This window comes from Tiliqua scincoides, chromosome 5 (genome assembly GCF_035046505.1).
Source record: "Tiliqua scincoides isolate rTilSci1 chromosome 5, rTilSci1.hap2, whole genome shotgun sequence".
In the NCBI taxonomy this organism is placed as follows: Eukaryota; Metazoa; Chordata; class Lepidosauria; order Squamata; family Scincidae; genus Tiliqua; species Tiliqua scincoides.
Window position 1 is genome coordinate 141,245,226 of NC_089825.1, and position 19,593 is coordinate 141,264,818.

A 19,593-nucleotide genomic window follows, 5' to 3' on the forward strand; every position below is an offset into this window, starting at 1 on the left:
TTTTAGTTATATGAGGCATGGCGTCTGAGTGGTTGAAGACACTGGACTGTCAGCTGGAAGGTCGGTAGCCCAGGAGTTTGAGACCCCTGGGTGAGACTGGACTGGGTGAGCTCCTGCTGCTTGCCTGGACTCCTGCCAACCTAGCAGTTCAAAAGCATGTAAATACAAGTAGATAAATAGGTACCACTTTTGTGGGGAGGTAACAGCAGTCTGTCAACTTCAGTATTTAGCCATGGTGGCCACATGACCATGGAAGATGTCTTTGGGCAACGCTGGCTCCCTTGGCTTTGAGAAGGAGATTAGCACCGCCCCCTAGAGTTGGATACGACTGTGCAGGGGCAAACTTTGCCTTGGTTATATACCCTGAACACTAGTATAAGATCACTGCTTTTTCCTGTTCCTTCCAAACAGTATTACTACCTTATTCTCTTTGGCAATTAATGCCATCAAATGTGACCTTCCCCAAGAACATTTGAATGGAACGCATGAGGTGAAACAACCACCAGTTTAGACAATATTTGCCCAGTCCAACTGGTCCCACACATTTAATGGAACGCGAATGTGTTGGCCTGTCCCTTCCATTCCCCCACTTTCCTCATGAGTTTTTCCTAATTGCATGGGGGGGGGGGGTCAGTTGGCCCAGGTGAAGAAGACTGTGGTGCATGTTGAAAAGAGAAGCACAGACCTAAGCTGGAACATTCATACCAGAGGGCAGGGCTCAAGGTCACAGAGCTCAAGGTCACAGAGCTTTTTCACAGAGAAAGCTCAAGGTCACAGAGTTTCCAGCTTCAAGAAGATCAACGATCAATTCAACAGATCCACCAGGGGCTCAAATACAGACTAAATGTGTACGGAGGGCCTTCTGGAAGAAGTATAGGATGCCATCTTGTGAAGGAGATTAAAATTGTTTCTGTGGGAAGATGAGGAAATACTATAACAAGAAAGTCATATTATTTTTGGGAGAGCCAAAAGCACAGGGCAGTCATGGGGCAGTCACCTCAGGAATATGTCTATCTTTGGTTGCTGCGCACTTACCTGAGAGCAGTTCTCACTGAAGTAGTCGAGACTTTCTTCTGAGTAGGCATGCAGTAGACGGCATTGGAACTGCCTTGCAGATGTGGCCTCAGCTGCATTCTGCATCCCAATCAGGGACCAGGCTGACCAGCAGAGGTAAGTCAAGAAAAACTTTACTTACCTCCCTGGCTGCTCCCGGGTCTCCTATGGGATTCCTCAGATCTATGCCAGCTCTGTTGCTTGCATGGATCTGAAGCGCCACAGGGGCATGTCAGGTCTGGGATAGAATATGGAGGACGGTGCTGCCAAGATCCACCCTGTCCCACCCCCAATCCACGCCTGAGAGGTGTGGCTCTAGTCCACACCCACCACCAACAGAAACCTGGTAGCTGGTCTGAAGGGCAATGCTGGTGACAGGTGGCCTTTCACCCTTTGCATTGGTGACAGAGCTCCACAGACTGATGCAGTGCCTGCCACAATGGCACAACTCACAGTCTGTCAGTGGACTTTGGGGATAGGACTGGGCTGCTACAATTGCACAGATTGTTATTCAGAATAGAGGCTTATTACATTATGAGACATACTGTCACTTATAATCAAATCAAAGCAAGATGTTCCAGTTCTAGGTGGAAATTTTAATGGATATGAAAGAAACTGTACTATAAAGTTTACCCCCATACCCCCAAATAAAGAGACCAGACTTCGGCTTGGTTATAAATGGGCCACTTTATTAAAACTTTAACTGCAACAGGGCAACCTTCAAACCAACGTGCGGAGCCATATGGGGGAAACGGTCCTAGCCGTCTACCTCCCCCTGCAACTCATTGGGTGTACCTCCTGGCTCGAGGCCCCAGCTGTCAAATAGCCAGCCTGGGTCTTTCATCGCCACCCCCCAAAGGGGGCAAGACAGCTGGACTTCAGACCAGCCGCCAGAGCGTCACTGGCCTGACAGCCCAGACAAGGGGTTCGCCTGCCTGCCTCCTGGAGCCGGTCAGGCATCATGGGAGCGGTTCAGGCTAACCCTTCACCTTGCTGCCTTGGATGGACAGCGAGCCAGATACCTACCTACCCTGCCCCACACGTATCCTGCTAACCATAAAGTGACCGACACTCCCAACCAAAAAACTGCACCACCCCGTGCCAGTCTGAGGTAGGCCAAAAAATAGTCATCGCACTGCCAATCTGGATGACTGCAAAAAATTTCTACCCGGCCCAAAAATGCGACCAGCTAATCCCAGACTGGTTACAGGGCGGGCGGGAGGAGTTGCTGGCTGGGAGCAAACTGAACTCAGCCCACGCTCACACTCGGGCTGGCGCTCCTGGCCCCGCCCACCCCTGGCCACGACAACCAATCGCGGCCAAGCCTCAGCCTGGCTGCACGAGGCTGGGGAAGGGGGCAATCCTGTGCTGGCGCCGATCTGGCGCCAACAGCCTTTCTGTTATACTGGTAACTGGGTGAAATGCTTAAAAATGATGCTTGATGGTTAAGAGATTGAGGGCCCAATCCTATCCAATTTTCCAGTGCCAGTGCAGCATGCACTGCATCTTGTGGGGGAGCAGCAGTCATAGAGGCCTCCGTAAGATATGGGAACATGTGTTCGCTTACCTTGAGGTTGCATCGTGCTGCACCAGTGCTGGAAAATTGGATGGATTGGGCCCTAAATAAATGTTCTGGACACTACTGAAGGCACATTGACTTTTCCCACTGAGCAGCGTGTTACCTTTATTTATATGTAACAGTCTCTGCTCTTCTTACTTCTGAAATGTTTGGCTTGAGGAATCCTGACACAGGTGTAGCAAAGTGCCTATATAGAACACTTTGGGCATTCTGAAGGTGTTTGGGTTTTTGAGACGGAAAGGCACGGGGCATGTTCTAGTCAGGCTTTCTGTAAACTTGGCCACCCTGTTGTGTCTAGATGGCACTGATGTTTTGACAAAAGGGAAAATAACCTGAATTTTGTGTTTCCTCCCAAGGAAAAATATATGAGGATTTTCAAAGGAAGTCAAGTGAGTTTCTTCAAGACAATGTTGCTTTTCCACTGAGAACCTGGCAGCGAGGGAACCTTTTGCCCTGTCCCATCCCTGCATCAGGCAAGCTGAGGAAGCCCAACAGCCTATTGCATTGTCCCTTACCTCTGGCTTCAGCAGCCTCCTTGCTCTGCCCAGGTCCTGTTTAATAGCAGCCAAGACAGTAGAGCATGCTATGCTCATTTTTCAAGGTAAAAAATACAGGCTAAATTATGTCTGGCTCTCCCTAGTAGTTTTCTTTTTAACTTGAAAGTGGTCATGAGAAGGTCCAAAAGTGTGGTGGATGTTGTGAGAGGTGGACTTGAACTCCCCCCCCCCATGCAGTTTCCAGAATTTAAACTGCTGTTATGCAAAGTTGCAATTGTAGCATCCTCTACTTCTGCTCATTATAAACAGAAGGGCACTCCAAATTGCCTTTCCCTGCTTGTATTGTACTTTGTAAGCACCAAACAGGTTCAGAGAAGCGATTTTGAGCTGCAGCAGATTCCCTCCTACATTAAACATTAAATAAATGTTCTGGACACTACTGAAGGCACATTGACTTTTCCCACTGAGCAGCGTGTTACCTTTATTTATATGTAACAGTCTCTGCTCTTCTTACTTCTGAAATGTTTGGCTTGAGGAATCCTGACACAGGTGTAGCAAAGTGCCTATATAGAACACTTTGGGCATTCTGAAGGTGTTTGGGTTTTTGAGACGGAAAGGCACGGGGCATGTTCTAGTCAGGCTTTCTGTAAACTTGGCCACCCTGTTGTGTCTAGATGGCACTGATGTTTTGACAAAAGGGAAAATAACCTGAATTTTGTGTTTCCTCCCAAGGAAAAATATATGAGGATTTTCAAAGGAAGTCAAGTGAGTTTCTTCAAGACAATGTTGCTTTTCCACTGAGAACCTGGCAGCGAGGGAACCTTTTGCCCTGTCCCATCCCTGCATCAGGCAAGCTGAGGAAGCCCAACAGCCTATTGCATTGTCCCTTACCTCTGGCTTCAGCAGCCTCCTTGCTCTGCCCAGGTCCTGTTTAATAGCAGCCAAGACAGTAGAGCATGCTATGCTCATTTTTCAAGGTAAAAAATACAGGCTAAATTATGTCTGGCTCTCCCTAGTAGTTTTCTTTTTAACTTGAAAGTGGTCATGAGAAGGTCCAAAAGTGTGGTGGATGTTGTGAGAGGTGGACTTGAACTCCCCCCCCCCCCATGCAGTTTCCAGAATTTAAACTGCTGTTATGCAAAGTTGCAATTGTAGCATCCTCTACTTCTGCTCATTATAAACAGAAGGGCACTCCAAATTGCCTTTCCCTGCTTGTATTGTACTTTGTAAGCACCAAACAGGTTCAGAGAAGCGATTTTGAGCTGCAGCAGATTCCCTCCTCCCCAAACTTCATTCTTCAGTAGCTGCTGTGTGATCCTCCTCTAACTTGCTCCCAGCAAGTCATAAGAGGATCAGAGTGCCCAGGGAAGTGACAGGCTGGGGAAGATAGTGGACAGGCAGGTGGCTCATCTGTTCACCCCCCCCCCCCAAGGTTGTCACTCTCCATGAACACTTCAGGTGGCCTCCTGGTTGAGCTGCTCTAGGCTACCTAATTATTATCTCCATTTCATAGAATATGAAAAAACCACACAATTGAGACTGTCCAATTAAAAAAAAAAAAGCAAAAACAAATCAGAAAATCCATTTCATTTATTTATGACAAATTTATTCCAGTAGAATCTGTTTTGTGTCTTGTATTCTGATTCTCAAAGGTGAGTTGCTTTGTAGTCACTAGACAACAATCTCCTCCCTGACCCCTCTCCTCAGCTTCAATTAGGCAGTAGACACGGAGGAGGGAGTGGTGCTTCTTTCATCAAGTGAGTGCTTTGGCGTTTTGATATGATTGTATTGAATTCTTTGCTCAACCATTTTCACATCACCACCTTTCTCCTCAGCCAACAATCCTTCCTCTTCAGCAACCTGCCCAGTGCCTCCTTCACCTGGTCATTCCTCAGGCAGTAGATCATGGGGTTGAGAAAGGGAGTAACAGCACTGTAGAAAAGTGTAACTGCCTTTGTAATCTCTGGCTGGCTTTCTCCACCTGGAATTAAATACATGCCTCCCACCGAACCATAGAAAAGAGTGACCACTGCAAGGTGGATGGATATGGTGGAGAAGCCCTTCCTGCGACTCCCGCGGTTAGAGGTTCTCATTAGGGTGATAATCACAATGCCATAGGACATGACAACAAAGATGACATTGGCTAAAAACAGAGTGTTGATTAAAATTTGACTGCCGTAGGGAACATTTCCTAGAGGAGGGCAAGCAAGGGACAGAATGGGCCCAGGATCACACACAAAGTGGTCAATGACGTTGGAGCCACAGTAGGACAACTTGGAGATCAAAATCGTAGGGACTATGTATCCCAAGAAACCAAAGACCCAACAAGCAGCTACCAGGGCATAGCAGGAATTTGGAGACATAACCTGTGGGTAGTGCAGTGGGTGACAAATGGCCAAGTAGCGATCCAGAGCCATGGCTGAGAGGAAGAAGAACTCAGTGGTGCCAAGAGAAAAGAATATGTAGAACTGAAAGAAGCATGCATGGAAGGAGATGACCCCAGGGGGAGACACCAGGTCAAGGAGCATTCGGGGTACTGTGGTGGTGACATAGCATATCTCCAGCCAGGAGAAGTTGCCCAGGAGGATGTACATAGGCAGCTTTCCCAAGTAGATGTCTAGACGGACCAGTGTAATAATGGTGATGTTCTCCACCAAAGTGAGTATATAGAGAATGCTGAAGAAGGTGACAAGCAGTAAACGCTTCTGCTGCTCGACACGGAAGCCCAGCAAAATGAATTCTTGCACAGCACTTCTGTTGGCCACGTCCATCTGGATTCGGAGAAAACAGTCATCTTTAAATACCATGAAGAAATTCATGATTTTTTTTTAATTTTATAAATCAGTCTCCTCTCTGTTTCTGCTGAAATATAAAGGCCATGCAGAAATATTATACAGGATGGGTAGTGGGGCATTCCTTCTGCAAATCACAAGGGATTCCTTTCACAGAAGCAATTATTTTTGAATTGTTTTTAATTATAATATCTTAAAATAAATAAGTCCAATAAATGGTCTTATTTATGAGATATAATTTTAGGTCACTATAATTTTGAATATATTGAAATGTATATTTCAGGAGGCCCCTGGCAGTAGCCACAGCGCCCACTGGATGATGTGGTCACCATTTTTTTGAGCTGCTCCCCTCTGAGGGCTGCCGGCTTCAGGATTGTGATACCTGTGAGAGAATGTGTGTGCATTGGTGACATGTTCCGTTCCCCCCCCCACACACACACACTTGTTTTGTTTACAATCATAGAAGGAGGAAATACATGACTCTAGGTAAGTGGTGTAGTTCTTAATCCTTCATCAGATCCCCAAAGAAGGAACTGCATCCCAAGGCAGCTTCAGCCCAACCAACTCACAGCTCTTTCTGTCTCTAAAATTCTAATATCTAGGACCATATACTGCCTCTGCCCCATCCTCTTCCACTGAGAACTGCCACCTTCCAAAAGCAAGGGAAAGACATTCTGTAGTCACCAGGAACACATCTGTCATCACAGCTCCCATTGATGGAAGATGAACCCATGACCCTGGATTGTTTGCAAGCTAAGGGTGGCCTCCCATCATTCATAACAATATCTTTTAGCATTAGCAGAAGGAAAATTATAATGGAAACAAGACTCTATGATCTCAGTCTGGGCTTCTGCAAGATTCTGTGGAGAAGACTTGGAAGGAGTTTAGAATTCCGCATGCTAACCCATCCCTCCAGAGTTCTGCACAAGTCTCCTTCGTCTCCATCTCTCAGCCCAACCTAACTCACAGCGCTGTTATGAGGGCAAAATGAGCAAAGGAACCGTGATGCTACCATGAGGGCAGTATGAAAATTTGAAAAATAAAAATAGATCATTTCCATTTCTCTACCTCTGCGTAACTCAAGGCATTGGTCCATCCAGTCAAACGTTCACCATGTGCCATGCTGGAATTTGAGAGGAAGGATGGAATTGTCTATGCCTCAAATATGTCCTCATCTGCGGTTTGTAAGGAATGAAGGAGCCGTGCATATTGGTTTGATTATGCAGTCAGCAGCTTCAGTGCTGCTGAAAAGTTTTGGCTGAAGATTTATTTAGTGAGTGTAGCGCACCTGGGGAATAGGTCTCTCAAGAACAAGTCCATCTTCAAGTTCAAGTAATCTTTATTGGCATAATTAAAGTGCATACAAAGTAAGAAAAAAGTTGGATGATAGTGCCATCCAAATACCCTAATCAACACTGAACCAGACATCATCACAGAACTCAACAAGTTGTGACCACAGTGGACATACGTTGCTTAATAATCAACCTTATATATTTAGCCTCTACACCTGATAGCACATCATCTACCCCTCTAAGTATATAAGAGTTTTTATCCTTTTTTATCTTTTGGGAGGCAGGATTCTACCTTCTCATTCCCCCCTTCCTCCATGGGTTGTATTTTCCAGAGTGTTTACTCTCTCAAATGTTGACCCATTTTGGATGCCCTCCTAGGCCCAGAGCACAAAAGGGTGATCCAGTGACATGTATGTGGTAGATAGTGAATTGGAGATCTTCAATTGTTTTCCCTGACCAGCTGTGAAGGTCACTGGTTGACATTGTCACCATCTCTCAGTTCAACCTATTGTTGTGGAGGGTGAACTGGGTAGCAATCAATGTTCATCACCCTGAGCTCTTGAGTGGAAGGTTGAGATACAAAGTGAAAAATAAATACCTGCTTCCCGATGAACCTCTCCTGTGCTTGGCTCGAGAGTGGTCAGCCTTTGTGTCCCATGCTACTGGCAGTAACACATGTATCATATTCAAAACATCAACACATGGGTTGGGAGGGAATAATCATGTACAGGATCCCAGCATAATGGCCAATGGTGCAATGACGTGATTCATCAATGAAAAGAAAATGGAGATGAGGGTGAAGGTGCAATACAATGTACCAAAGTGTTGAAAAAACAAAAGGGGGTTCAAGGGAGGCCTAGCTGAATTAACTCTCACACACTCAATCTGTATGGGGGGAGGGGGGATTCTACAGTTAATAATCACTCAACAATTGGGTCCTGGGCAGTGGTGTAGCTGGTGCTGGATCACACCACTAGATACCTCCCCTCACCTGGCTGCCCTGGAAATAATTAAAGTGATTTGGTGATGTCACTGCTATCACTTCTGGAATGCTTGAGGTGAGGCCAGCTGCTTCTTCTGAAGTGACTGGCTTTGCTCCAAGCATGACTGTGTGGGCAGGAGAACCTGCCTGTCGCCTCTACAGCCAGTCCTCTCAACACGCTCTCTGGGAGCAAAGGCAGCGTTCAGAAGAAGCTGCCACCTTCACTCCCAGCAACCATGCCTCAGAACGATGTTGCCCTTTTCTTCTGTGGGCATCATTGCTCAGAGGATGACCATGCTGAGACTGACTGCGGCAGAGGAGGAAGCCAGGCTCAGGGTGATCGTGCACCTTAGAGCTATACTGCCCACATTCTCAGAGGTGACCGACACAACTCCAAATGACTGACTGCTGCAGAGGCGGTGGGCAGGTCCTATTGCCTCCTGCAGCCAGTGGCTAAAGCCAGTGGGCCAAATCACTGGGAGGGGGTAGTGGGAGGAGGACCTGACCGGGCATGGAAGACCTGAAGTGCGACCCAGTACCACATGGTACCATGTGGCTCTACGGAGCTATAGCACTGGTCCTGGGGAAAGCAGTTGAGAGGAGGAGAAATGAGGAGAGGGGAGGAATGAGGAGCTCCTTAAAAGGGGAAGTGGCAGAGGGAGGAGGAAAATGAGGGAAGGTAGTGGGAGTAAGGTTTTGGTGGCTCAGACAGCTGCAAAAGGCTGCTGCTGGGAACAGGAACCAAGGGCTACAAGCAAGGGGTGAGCCTAGAAATAGACCATGAATGCCATCTGCCCCACTGAATAAGCACTCTCGACTGATACTCCAAGCCTCCAGAGGAGACCACAACAGGCAACAGTCTGCATTTGTCCAGTGTTCTTCTCCCCCTCCATGCACTTTTCTTCTGCAGCGTCCAGGCTGATCTGCTTATCTTCTTTATCCCAGTCTGTTTCTGCAGCAGGTGCTGGCCTGGCAAGCCCGGCCCTAACCAACTTTCCCGCACCCATCCAGCCACCCATCAGCCCAATCCTGTCCTGGGAGTAAGCCTCACTGACTCTAATGGGACTGACTTCTGAGTAGACATGCCTAGGATTGGTCATCACCACATCTTGTGGCTGCAAATTCTATACATGTGTGTAGAAGAACTTTCTTTGGACTGTTCTGAATCTGTTGCCCTCAATTCAGTGGCTGAATTTTAGGGGTTGGAACACTGAGTGTCTGTGGAACTCCTTGCCTCAGGACATGGTGATAAATACAGCAGATAGGGGGATGCTGTTTTCCCCCTCACAGAACACCAGAACCAGGGGACATCCACTCACACTGAATGCCTGTGGAACTCCTGGCCACAGGATGTGGTGATAGAGTGGGCAGGGGGATGTTCTTTTCTTTACACCAATCATGTTTCAATGTCTTGAGCCAATAGAGGGTGTGTGACCACATGATTTTTGATCCATAACTTGTCTATTAATCAATTAATTAACCCATCTTTTGTGCCCCCTCTCCCCTGTGTGCTTATTGATTTGGGTTCAAACAAATCTGTAGAGTGATGTAATGTAATCATTTTTTTTATATTTTGCCTTCATCAATTGTTTTAACCAATATTTATTAAATGTTTTAAAAGTTTTAATTAAATTTTTTGGTTGTTACATATTTGCAAATACATGCAACAAGCCTTGATATAATCCTTGGTGTGCGCTCCCAAGGTGGTCCGTCTCTTTTTGTTCTTCTCTCTTGAAGATCTCCCCTCATTTTCTAGTTCTTAAGTAGTTGGGGAATGGGGATTTAAAGAGAGAGAAATGAGATGAATACATAAATGAAATAAATAAATAAATAAAATATTATATATATATATATATATATATATATATATATATATATATATATATATATATATATAATATTTTATTTTAAATAAATTTACAAATAAATAAATAAATAAAAGATTAACAAGTTGTGAGTTCTTGCACCTTTTTTTTTTTTTTTTTTTTTTTTTTTTACAAAAAAGCACTGGAAATAAATACAGGTCCAACCTCATTATACATGGATTTGACTCAACTCCAATGGCCACTGCAAACAAGAAGGAATGTGTTGATCCCTGGAGAAGGGGAAAAATGCATCCCTTTAAAATCACAGTTTTAAAAACTGCTTTTTGCTGTTGTAATCATGCAAGTGGTTACAGGTATAACTTAATTATCCACAGATTTTTCGTGGGAGGGGAATCCACAGATTTTTCTATCTCAAAGCAATGAAAAGTACCCTTTAAATGAAAGGAAAACAGCTGTTTAACAATAGCCTGGTTAATGCAAGAGAGGGCAGCCGGCTCAGAATTCATCAATCGTTCTCTCTCCAGTCTTCCTTCCTCCCTTCCCCCTGAGCACATGAAAGAAGGTTAAATGGCAGCGATTATCATTCTTTCCCCCTGGCTGTGGCTCCTGGTGAAGGGAGGGATTGCTGCCTCCCAGTGAAGCCTAAGTGCTTGGAGAGAGACTGATTGCCTCTGTGTGCATTTCAAAAGGTTAGCAAGGCTGATTTTAAATCACCAGAGCAAAGGGACTTTGTTCTTTAAATTGATTTGCTTTAGCTCGTTTTTTGCCATCCATGTGAGTTCTGGGAATGGAAACTTTGGGAATAATGAGACTCAACCTGTAATACATAAAATAAATACCACTTCCTTTTCTTTTTCCTGACTATAACTTGCCTGATATATTTGTCCTTGGTAAGGAACCATTTTAGAAAATATTTTCTGCTCAATTCATACTTCAACCCTGAAAGATAGACTAGGATTACCCATCACATGTGGATGAGGGCAGCATTAGCAATTAACCTTTTGCTTAAAGCTGCCTGATAACAATATGACTCAGATGTGACAGCATTGACTGGTTTTGATTTGTTTGGCTGAAAATGCTCTGCAGACCCATCTACGTTTAAGGATCTCATCTATGTTTACGGACTCATCTTCTCATTTATAGAACACTTAATATATTTTCAAATGGCCTGTCCAGGGGACTGGAGAAAAATATGATCCCACCACACCAGGAATCTTGCATCAGCTCCCCAAAGATAGCAACTGCTCTGAGCCTGTAGCCTGAGTGCAGGTATTCCTTCTAGCAGCCCAATCCTAACCTGTGTCTAACCTACAGCCAGTGGCCTGCGTTGTATCCAGAGTAGGTTAAGTACAGACTGGAGTTCACCTCGGGGTAAGGGGATATTTTTCCCCCTTAACCCATGTGGAGTTCCAGGCACCCCCATGGACGTACTCAGCATGGCACCAGCTATTTAGATGGTGTAAATCTGAGCAGCGCATGTAAGGCTGCCCGGGCAAAGAGTGAGGGTTAGGAATTGGCCTGAGACACCCCAGCAAATCCAGCCCCACTCTAGGGCCTGACCTACCTCCTGTTCTTCATTCCCTCCACCCCTTCCACCCCTATGGAATTCCCTCCCGCTTCCCATGCTATCCCACACAAACTCACCCTGTCAGGCCAGCACAGAGTCCGGCCCAGTAGACTTGCAAGCTGGCAAAAACATAACATACAACACATTTGGGACACTCAGGAGCCAGCGAAGGAAGGGCACAAATGACTCTGGGCTCAGCCATGTTTACATCTTTCTCCTCAGCCAACTCTCCTTCCTCTTCAACAACCTGCCCAGTGCCTCCTTCACCTGGTCATTCCTCAGGCAGTAGATCATGGGGTTGAGAAAGGGAGTAACAGCACTGTAGAAAAGTGTAACTGCCTTTGTAATCTCTGGCTGGCTTTCTCCACCTGGAATTAAATACATGCCTCCCACCGAACCATAGAAAAGAGTGACCACTGCAAGGTGGATGGATATGGTGGAGAAGCCCTTCCTGCGACTCCCACGGTTAGAGGTTCTTATTAGGGTGATAATCACAATGCCATAGGACATGACAACAAAGATGACATTGGCTAAAAACAGAGTGTTGATTAAAATTTGACTGCCATAGGGAACATTTCCTAGAGGAGGGCAAGCAAGGGACAGAATAGGCCCAGGATCACACACAAAGTGGTCAATGATGTTGGAGCCACAGTAGGACAACTTGGAGATCAAAATCGCAGGGACAATATACCCCAAGAAACCAAAGACCCAACAAGCAGCTACCAGGGCATAGCAGGAATTTGGAGACATAACCTGTGGGTAGTGCAGTGGGTGGCATATGGCCAAGTAGCGATCCAGAGCCATGGCTGAGAGGAAGAAGAACTCAGTGGTGCCAAGAGAAAAACAAATGTAGAACTGAAAGAAGCATGCATGGAAGGAGATGACCCCAGGGGGAGACATCAGGTCAAGGAGCATTCGGGGTACTGTGGTGGTGACATAACATATCTCCAGCCAGGAGAAGTTGCCCAGGAGGATGTACATAGGCAGCTTTCCCAAGTGGATATCCAGATGAACCAGTGTGACGATGGTGATATTCTCCACCAAAGTGAGTATGTAGAGAATGCTGAAGAAGGTGACAAGCAGTAAACGCTTCTGCTGCTCGACACGGAAGCCCAGCAAAATGAATTCTTGCACAGCACTTCTGTTGGCCACGTCCATCTGGAATTGGAGAAAACAGTCATCTTTAAATACCATGAAGAAATTCATGATTTTTTTAATGGTATAAATCAGTCTCCTCTCTGTTTCCGCTGAAATATAAAGGCCATGCAGAAATATTATACAGGATAGGTAGCAGGGAATTCCTTCTGCAAATCACAAGGGATTCCTTTCACAAAAGCTGCTATTTTTAATAGCTATTAGTTAAAATATACAAAAATAATCAATTCTGTTATTTAAAAGATATGGCTTTAGGTTAATATATTTTTGAATATATTCAGCAACTTTGTCAATATTGTTGCCTGCCCTACTGAAATCTCTTCACCTTCCCATTCCGGAATTCTAAAGTGGTGCCAACTCAAATTGTTCAAGTGCAATTTATTGGTTTCCTTTACAAGACTGAACTTAAAATGTCTCCTTTGAAATCACACATAAGTGCAATACATTATATCTGATGTGGAGTTATTTTCTGGAAGTATGTCATGCAATAGTGTAATTGACCTTGAATCGTTTTACATAATTTAGATTAAATTATATTGTTACATATGTCTCTCTTGAAAGGGACATTCGCCCCCTTCCCCCACATAGGGAAAGTAGCCCCACAATGGGGTTAGTCAATTCTCCGCCCGCTATTGAGCAGGTGCAGAATAACAGAGTTCCATGTTGAGCAAAGAGGCGTGACATGGAGCTCTGGATCTGGTGGAACCGATCTTCACTGGTCCCACCCCTCCCTCCCCAATCCCTCCCCCACCACGCCTCCTCCCCTCTCTCCACCCGCCCTCCCTGCCCCAGAACACCTCCTCCCCAGCTCCCCCCGCACTCCCACTGACCTCTCCACTACCAGATGATCCGGGCAACCTCCAAGTGGCGAACAACAGGCCTCTCACTGGCGCTGGCCCATTGCAGGCTTGCGCAGGGCTAGCTCCAGCAGTGAATTTGTGCTAAGCTCCGCAAACATACCATAAGTTTGCAACAGTGCGCTCCGGCAGTAAGCCGGCACGCAGAGCTCAGGATTGGGCTCTTAGTATCCTTTTTGTGATAGTGTGAGTGCACCCTGGAGACGTTTTTCCCTCACACTTGTTTTGTTTACAAACATACAAGAATAGCAGAGCAGAAGGAAATACATGACTATAGGTAAGTGGTGTAGTTCTTAATCCTTCATCAGATCCCCAAAGAAGGAACTGCATCCTGAAGCAGCTTGAGCCCAGCCAACTCACAGCTCTTTCTGTCTCTAAGATTCCAGCCTCAACGTCTAGCTCCATAAATTGCAATTGCCCCCAACCTCTTCCTCTGAGGAGGGCAATCAAAAAGCAGGGGAAAGACATTCTCCAGCCATCAGGAACACATCTCCCATCATTAGTTCCTGTTGATGAAACATGAATTCATGTCCCTGGACTGATAGCAAGCTATTAAACTGACAAAGGATGGCCTCCCATCATCCATAACAGTAGCGTAGCTATATAAGTGCAGGGGGTAGTAAATGGACTGGGCTACAGCTGCTGAGAAGGGCAACATCAGGGGCTGGGGGGCAACATCAGGGCTGGTGCGACTTCCTCCCCCCTGCATGCCCTGAGTTCTCCTTCCCCCACAATCAATGTGAACCAGCTGGGGGGCTGGCGGCTTCTCCACAGCCTCCTCTCCCCCGCCCCTCCACTGCAGTGGCTGGACCTGAGCTGTGCCACCAAACACACAGCGGAGGGCATGTCCCACCTCCCCTCACATGGCAGGACTCTCCTCAGTGTAGCCCTCTGTGGCCCAATGTGCCTGGCTGGTGGGGTGCATGCTAGTGGTGGCGAATGCTTCTCCCCCTTTCCCCCTCATGAGCCTGACGGGGCTGCAGGAGCAGCCCAGTGTAAGACCTCAGAGGGAATGGAGGTCAGTAGGAGGGAGCTGGTGCTGGGGGGAGGCAGCTTGGGGGATGTGGCAGATTTTTTATTTTTCACTTTTTTAAAAAAGTGGGTGTGAAATCAAAACCCGGGAGTGATGTCACTTCCGGATGTGACATCACTTCTGGGGCAACATCTTGAGCTCTGCACCGGGCAGCAGGATCATTAGCTACACCACTGATCCATAGCAATATCTTTCAGCATCAGTTGATGGAAAATTATAATGAAAATAAGACTTTATGGAGATATCAGTCTGGGCTTTTGCAAGACTCTGGAGGGAAGACTTGGAAGAAGTTTAGAATTCAGCATGCTAACCCATCCCTCCACAGCCCTGCACAAGTCTCCTTCCTCACTATCTCTCAGTCTAACTCACAGGGTTGTTGTGAAAGCAAAATGAGGGACCTTGCATACCACCCTGAGCTTATTAGAGGAAGGGCGCTATGAAAAATAAAAACAGACAATAATTCCCATTTTTCCTCTTCTGTAGGACTCAAGGCATTCATTCTTACAGTAGAAGACTTACCATCTGTCATACAGAATTTGAGAGGAACAATGGAGTTCTCTGTGCCTTACATTTGTCCTCATCTGCAGCCTGTAAGGAGTGAAGGACATATGAAGCCATTTGTATTCGTGCATGTATACAGTCAACAGCTTCAGTGCCACTGATGAGTTTTGGCTACAGGTTTCTTCAGTGACTGTAGCAAACCTGGGGAATAGGCCCCTCGAGAACAATTCCATTTTCCACTGAAATGGCATCTTTTGGGAGACAAGATTCTACCTTCTCATTCCCCACTCCTCCATTGTGTTTTACAGAGTGCTTACTCTTCCAAATGTTGTCCCACTTTGGATGTCCTCCTAGGCACAGAGCATGTGAGGGCAATCAAGTGGCAATTGATTTGGATTGGAGATCTTCAGTTATTTTCCCTGTCCAGATGTGCAGCCCAGGATTTGACATTGTCACCATCTCTTAGTCTAACCTATTGCTGTGGAGAGTGACCTGGGGAACAATCAATGTCCTTGAGCTCTTGAGTGAAAGGTTGCGATACAATGTGAAAAATAATTACCTTCTTTCCAATGAACCTCTCTCATGCTTGGAAAGAGTGCTGTGCCTTTTTGTCTCATGTTACTGGCAGTAACTCATGTAACTCATTCAAAATACATAACATGAACATGTTGGGGTTGGGAGGACACAATGTTTGCAGGTACAAACAGGAATGAAAGGAAAATGGAAAAGAGGGTAAAGGTGTCTACAGGTTTTAGACAGGTTGAGTACAGGTTGTAGTTGATTTACTACTTATTTACTGTAGTTGATTTACTACTACTTAAGGTTGAGTATCCCTTATCCAAAGTGCTTGAGACCAGAAATGTTTCAAATTTTGAATTCTTATGGATTTTGAAATATTTGCATAAATATAATATCTTGGGGATGGGCTGGGTCCCATGCCAAAATGCATGTAAGTCTTGGCCCCATGTGGGTCATTGTCCTTCATACCCAAGTCCTACATACCCAAGTATCTTTCAACTAGAGATACAAGGTTGAGATACAATGTGAAAAATTTTCCAATGAACCTCTCCCATGCTTGGAAGGAGAGCGGTATGCCTTTTTGTTTCATGTTACTGGCAATAACTCGTGTAGCACATTCAAAATACATATAACATGAACATGTGTGGGGCAAGGAAACAATGTGTGCAGGAACCCAGAATAATGGCCATTGATGCAATGGTATGATTCAGGAATGAAAGGAAAATGGAGATGAGGATGAAAGTGCCCTGATTTACTACAGGTTGAATATTCCTTATTCAAAGTGCTTGGGACCAGAAGTGTTTCGAATTTTGGATTCTTCTGGATTTTGTACTATTTGCATAACTATAATGAGATATCTTGGGGATGGGATGGGTCCCATGTCGAAAGGCATCCAAGTCTTGGCCCCACGTGGGGTATTGTTCCACATATGCAACTATCTTTCAACTAGAGTTACATGGGAACGAACACAAGGCTTTATGCAGGCAAAGAAGCAACCTGCCATTGGCATGTGTGGTTTGCGCATGTGCTGTCTGACCTCAGTGTGGTTGAGGCTCCCAGCTCACTCCTTCTCTTCCTGAGCAGGTGGCCTCCCACTGGAAGGCCACCTGCTCAGCTTTCTGCACTGCCCACACCACCTTCTGGGCTACAGTCAGCTTCCTCAGCTAGGTAGCACCTCAGCATGCCTTCTGCTATGTCAAATCATGACCTGTTACATTCGGCCACATGTCAGCTTTCAATAAGTTCCAAATTGCAGAGCATTCTGCAAAATGCTGCAGCTGCGAATGGGAACCAAGAACGCCAAGCAAGGGGTGAGCTTAGAAATAGGCCATGAATGCACTGACTTGCTGTCTGTCCCACTGAGTAAGCATTTTTGACTATACTCAAGCCTCTAAAAGAGCTCACAACAGGCAAGTGAGATTTTCTTTACGTTTGGAGAGATATCAGTCAAGGGAGCCCATTCTGGGACAATAAGCCTGAGGCTGATTTCAGGCCCCTGGAGGCCAGGAGAGTCAGAGGTAAGTTTTTTGTTTTTTTTAAACCCTCTGTCCCTAGCAGCGGCACGATCCTAGCATCACTGCCTTCTCCCTGCCCCCACAGAGACTTGGTGTTTCCCAAACATCTACTATTCTAGTAACAAGAAGTTGATCAAACCCATGATGGTGTGTCATGACTAGTGAACTGCATGTAGCTGAGAGGTAGTCACAGAATTCACACAGTGCTGCTAGAGACAGAGCTTGCCCTGTGACAGATACAAGCAGTAATGGCCAATAGACAAGACAGGCTTAAGAGGCTGTTTCACAAGAACTTCCAGCCCACATGCATAATGGGGTTTATAATATAATGTTGATTGGATTTTTGTGGAATACCTAATCTTTGCAAAAAATTACTCCCACCAGCATATGAGAAATTAGATCCAACATGAACAACGTTTGCCCGAGAAAATGTAGCTTGGAGACCTTATTTTAATTTGTCGGTTTGGTAATAAATACAGCACATGGACTGTGGATCACATTCTGTGTCACTGAGGCCCCATCTACAAGCATCACTCATTACACATTGGGACATTTTTCTTGGTGCATATGCTGTTCGCCTGCCTTTCCCTTTTCACATTTAAGCTGCAATCCTAACCACTCTTTCCTGAGAGTAAGCCCCATTGAACAAAATAGGACTTACTTCTGAGTAGATCTGGTTAGGATTGTGCCCTTATGCACTAATTTCACAACAGCAGCTGAATAAAACATTTATCCCTTTTGGCTGTTGTTACCCATCATTATTTTATTTTTTTGGTCTTCCATTGATTATCTACCCTTGGCTGAAACGTCAACTGTAAATGCTCTGGGGCAGGGACAAGTAGGATTTTAAAAAGTCAGAGACTTTGGGTGCAATCCTAACCCACGGTGGAGCAGGCAAGCTAGGAGGCTTGCGCTATATCCAACGTGGGATTGCAGCGAGCAGCGGCTCAGCCACAGGCAAGGGGAAGCTCTTTCTCCTACCCATGGGTAAGGTCTGCATGCCCCTATGGGTCTCCTCAGACCTGCACCACCTCCAGAGGTGACGCAAGTCCAAGGAGAGCGGAGCAGCTTGAAGCCGTTCTGCTGGCCCCGGGGATGGGTGTTGGGATTCGACATAACCACCAGGTTCCAGCTTCGCCCCCGGCTCCCCAAGCGCTCACCCCCAGGCCTTTAAGGCATGTTTGCGACCCTCCAGGGCCACCTATACCGGCATAACTGCCGGTTAGGATTGCACCCAAAGAGTTTGATTAAGATCTTAATATAGATAAGATCATCAACACAAATATTCAAACCTAAAAAGTGAACCTTTTGCAGCTATATGAGAATATAGATCCAACTTTTTATTCCTGCTAATACAGGAGGGGGGGCGTATCTGTGGATCCTGTATCCACAGTTTCACTTATTCGTGGATTGGGTCCCTGGCCCATTCGTGCATCCCCTCTGGAAGTGGGGGGAGCTGAGCTCCCCTTGCCTCTGGAAGGTCTTCCAAGCCCAGTGGAGTCCAAGCTAGTCCACCCACAGCCTCTGCCAGGCTCAGAATGATGATTACAGGTCGAAAAACACTACTTCCTGTTTTCGGTCAAAAACTAGTAGTGACTTTTTTGCCTTTAAAAGGCATTAGGAGGGCCAGGGAAGGAATTAGGTGGTCCTAATGCCTTTTAGAGGAATAAAAACATCTCATCCAGTTTATGGCCTTTAATTGTCATTCTGGACCTGAAAGAGGCCTCAGCAGATGTGTTGTGCCACAGCTCCTCCCCACTGAGCCTTGTGCCTGCTTAAGGCTGATTAGTTTCCCTTGTTAAACTCACAAGTGCAGCAAGCAAAAGTCAGAGTCAGGTCTCAGTCCAATAAATGCAGATTGCCAACTCACAGTCCAAAGTCGATATGCCGGGTCACAGTCCAAGGTCAAAGTCCAGGTAAGCCAGGTCAGGTCTCCTCTGGGTCAGGGTAGCCTTTGGTCCTTCTGAAGCTGCCTTTTATCCTTGGATGTCTCATAATCCAAAATGCAGCTCAGCTGTGAGCTACCTTGTTAAGTCCAAATTAGGCTCAGCTGAGCCATCTCTTCAGTCCATGTCCATTCAAAGTCCCATCAAGGTCAAATGAAGCTCAGGTGTCCATCAGAGTCCCATTGGCCTTGATTGATACAGCTGTGGAGCCAGCCCTGCCCTTCCCAGAGCTGCCAACCAACTGTCAAAACATGGAATTGCTATCAACACATCATCCACCTGATGATCTTCTGATCTTCCATTACAACATGCTTGCAGCCCCTAATGAGCTCAGACTCAGAAGAGCTCTCCTCACCTCTGGAGTGTGGAGGGCATTCCATCATACCACAGTTTCCCTTAAACAGGGGGTTCAGATGGAACTCCCATAGCTAGGGGGGCTACGCCTATATCTCTTCCTCTTCTTCACATGTTCCTATGTCA

The 19,593-nt window shown here is 46.0% G+C and overlaps 2 protein-coding genes across 2 annotated transcripts; both read right to left on the bottom strand.

Annotated features, from left to right (window-relative positions):
- Nucleotides 1-4,940: 4,940 nt before the first annotated feature.
- On the bottom strand, nt 4,941-5,900 carry LOC136653985 (olfactory receptor 11G2-like). Its single transcript, XM_066630846.1, has one exon. It carries the CDS (start codon nt 5,898-5,900, stop codon nt 4,941-4,943), a length of 960 nt encoding a protein of 319 aa, XP_066486943.1.
- A 5,892-nt stretch (nt 5,901-11,792) lies between these two features.
- LOC136654266 (olfactory receptor 11G2-like) lies at nt 11,793-12,746 on the bottom strand. Its single transcript, XM_066631213.1, has one exon. The coding sequence runs from the start codon at nt 12,744-12,746 to the stop codon at nt 11,793-11,795; it is 954 nt and encodes a 317-aa protein (XP_066487310.1).
- Nucleotides 12,747-19,593: the final 6,847 nt, after the last annotated feature.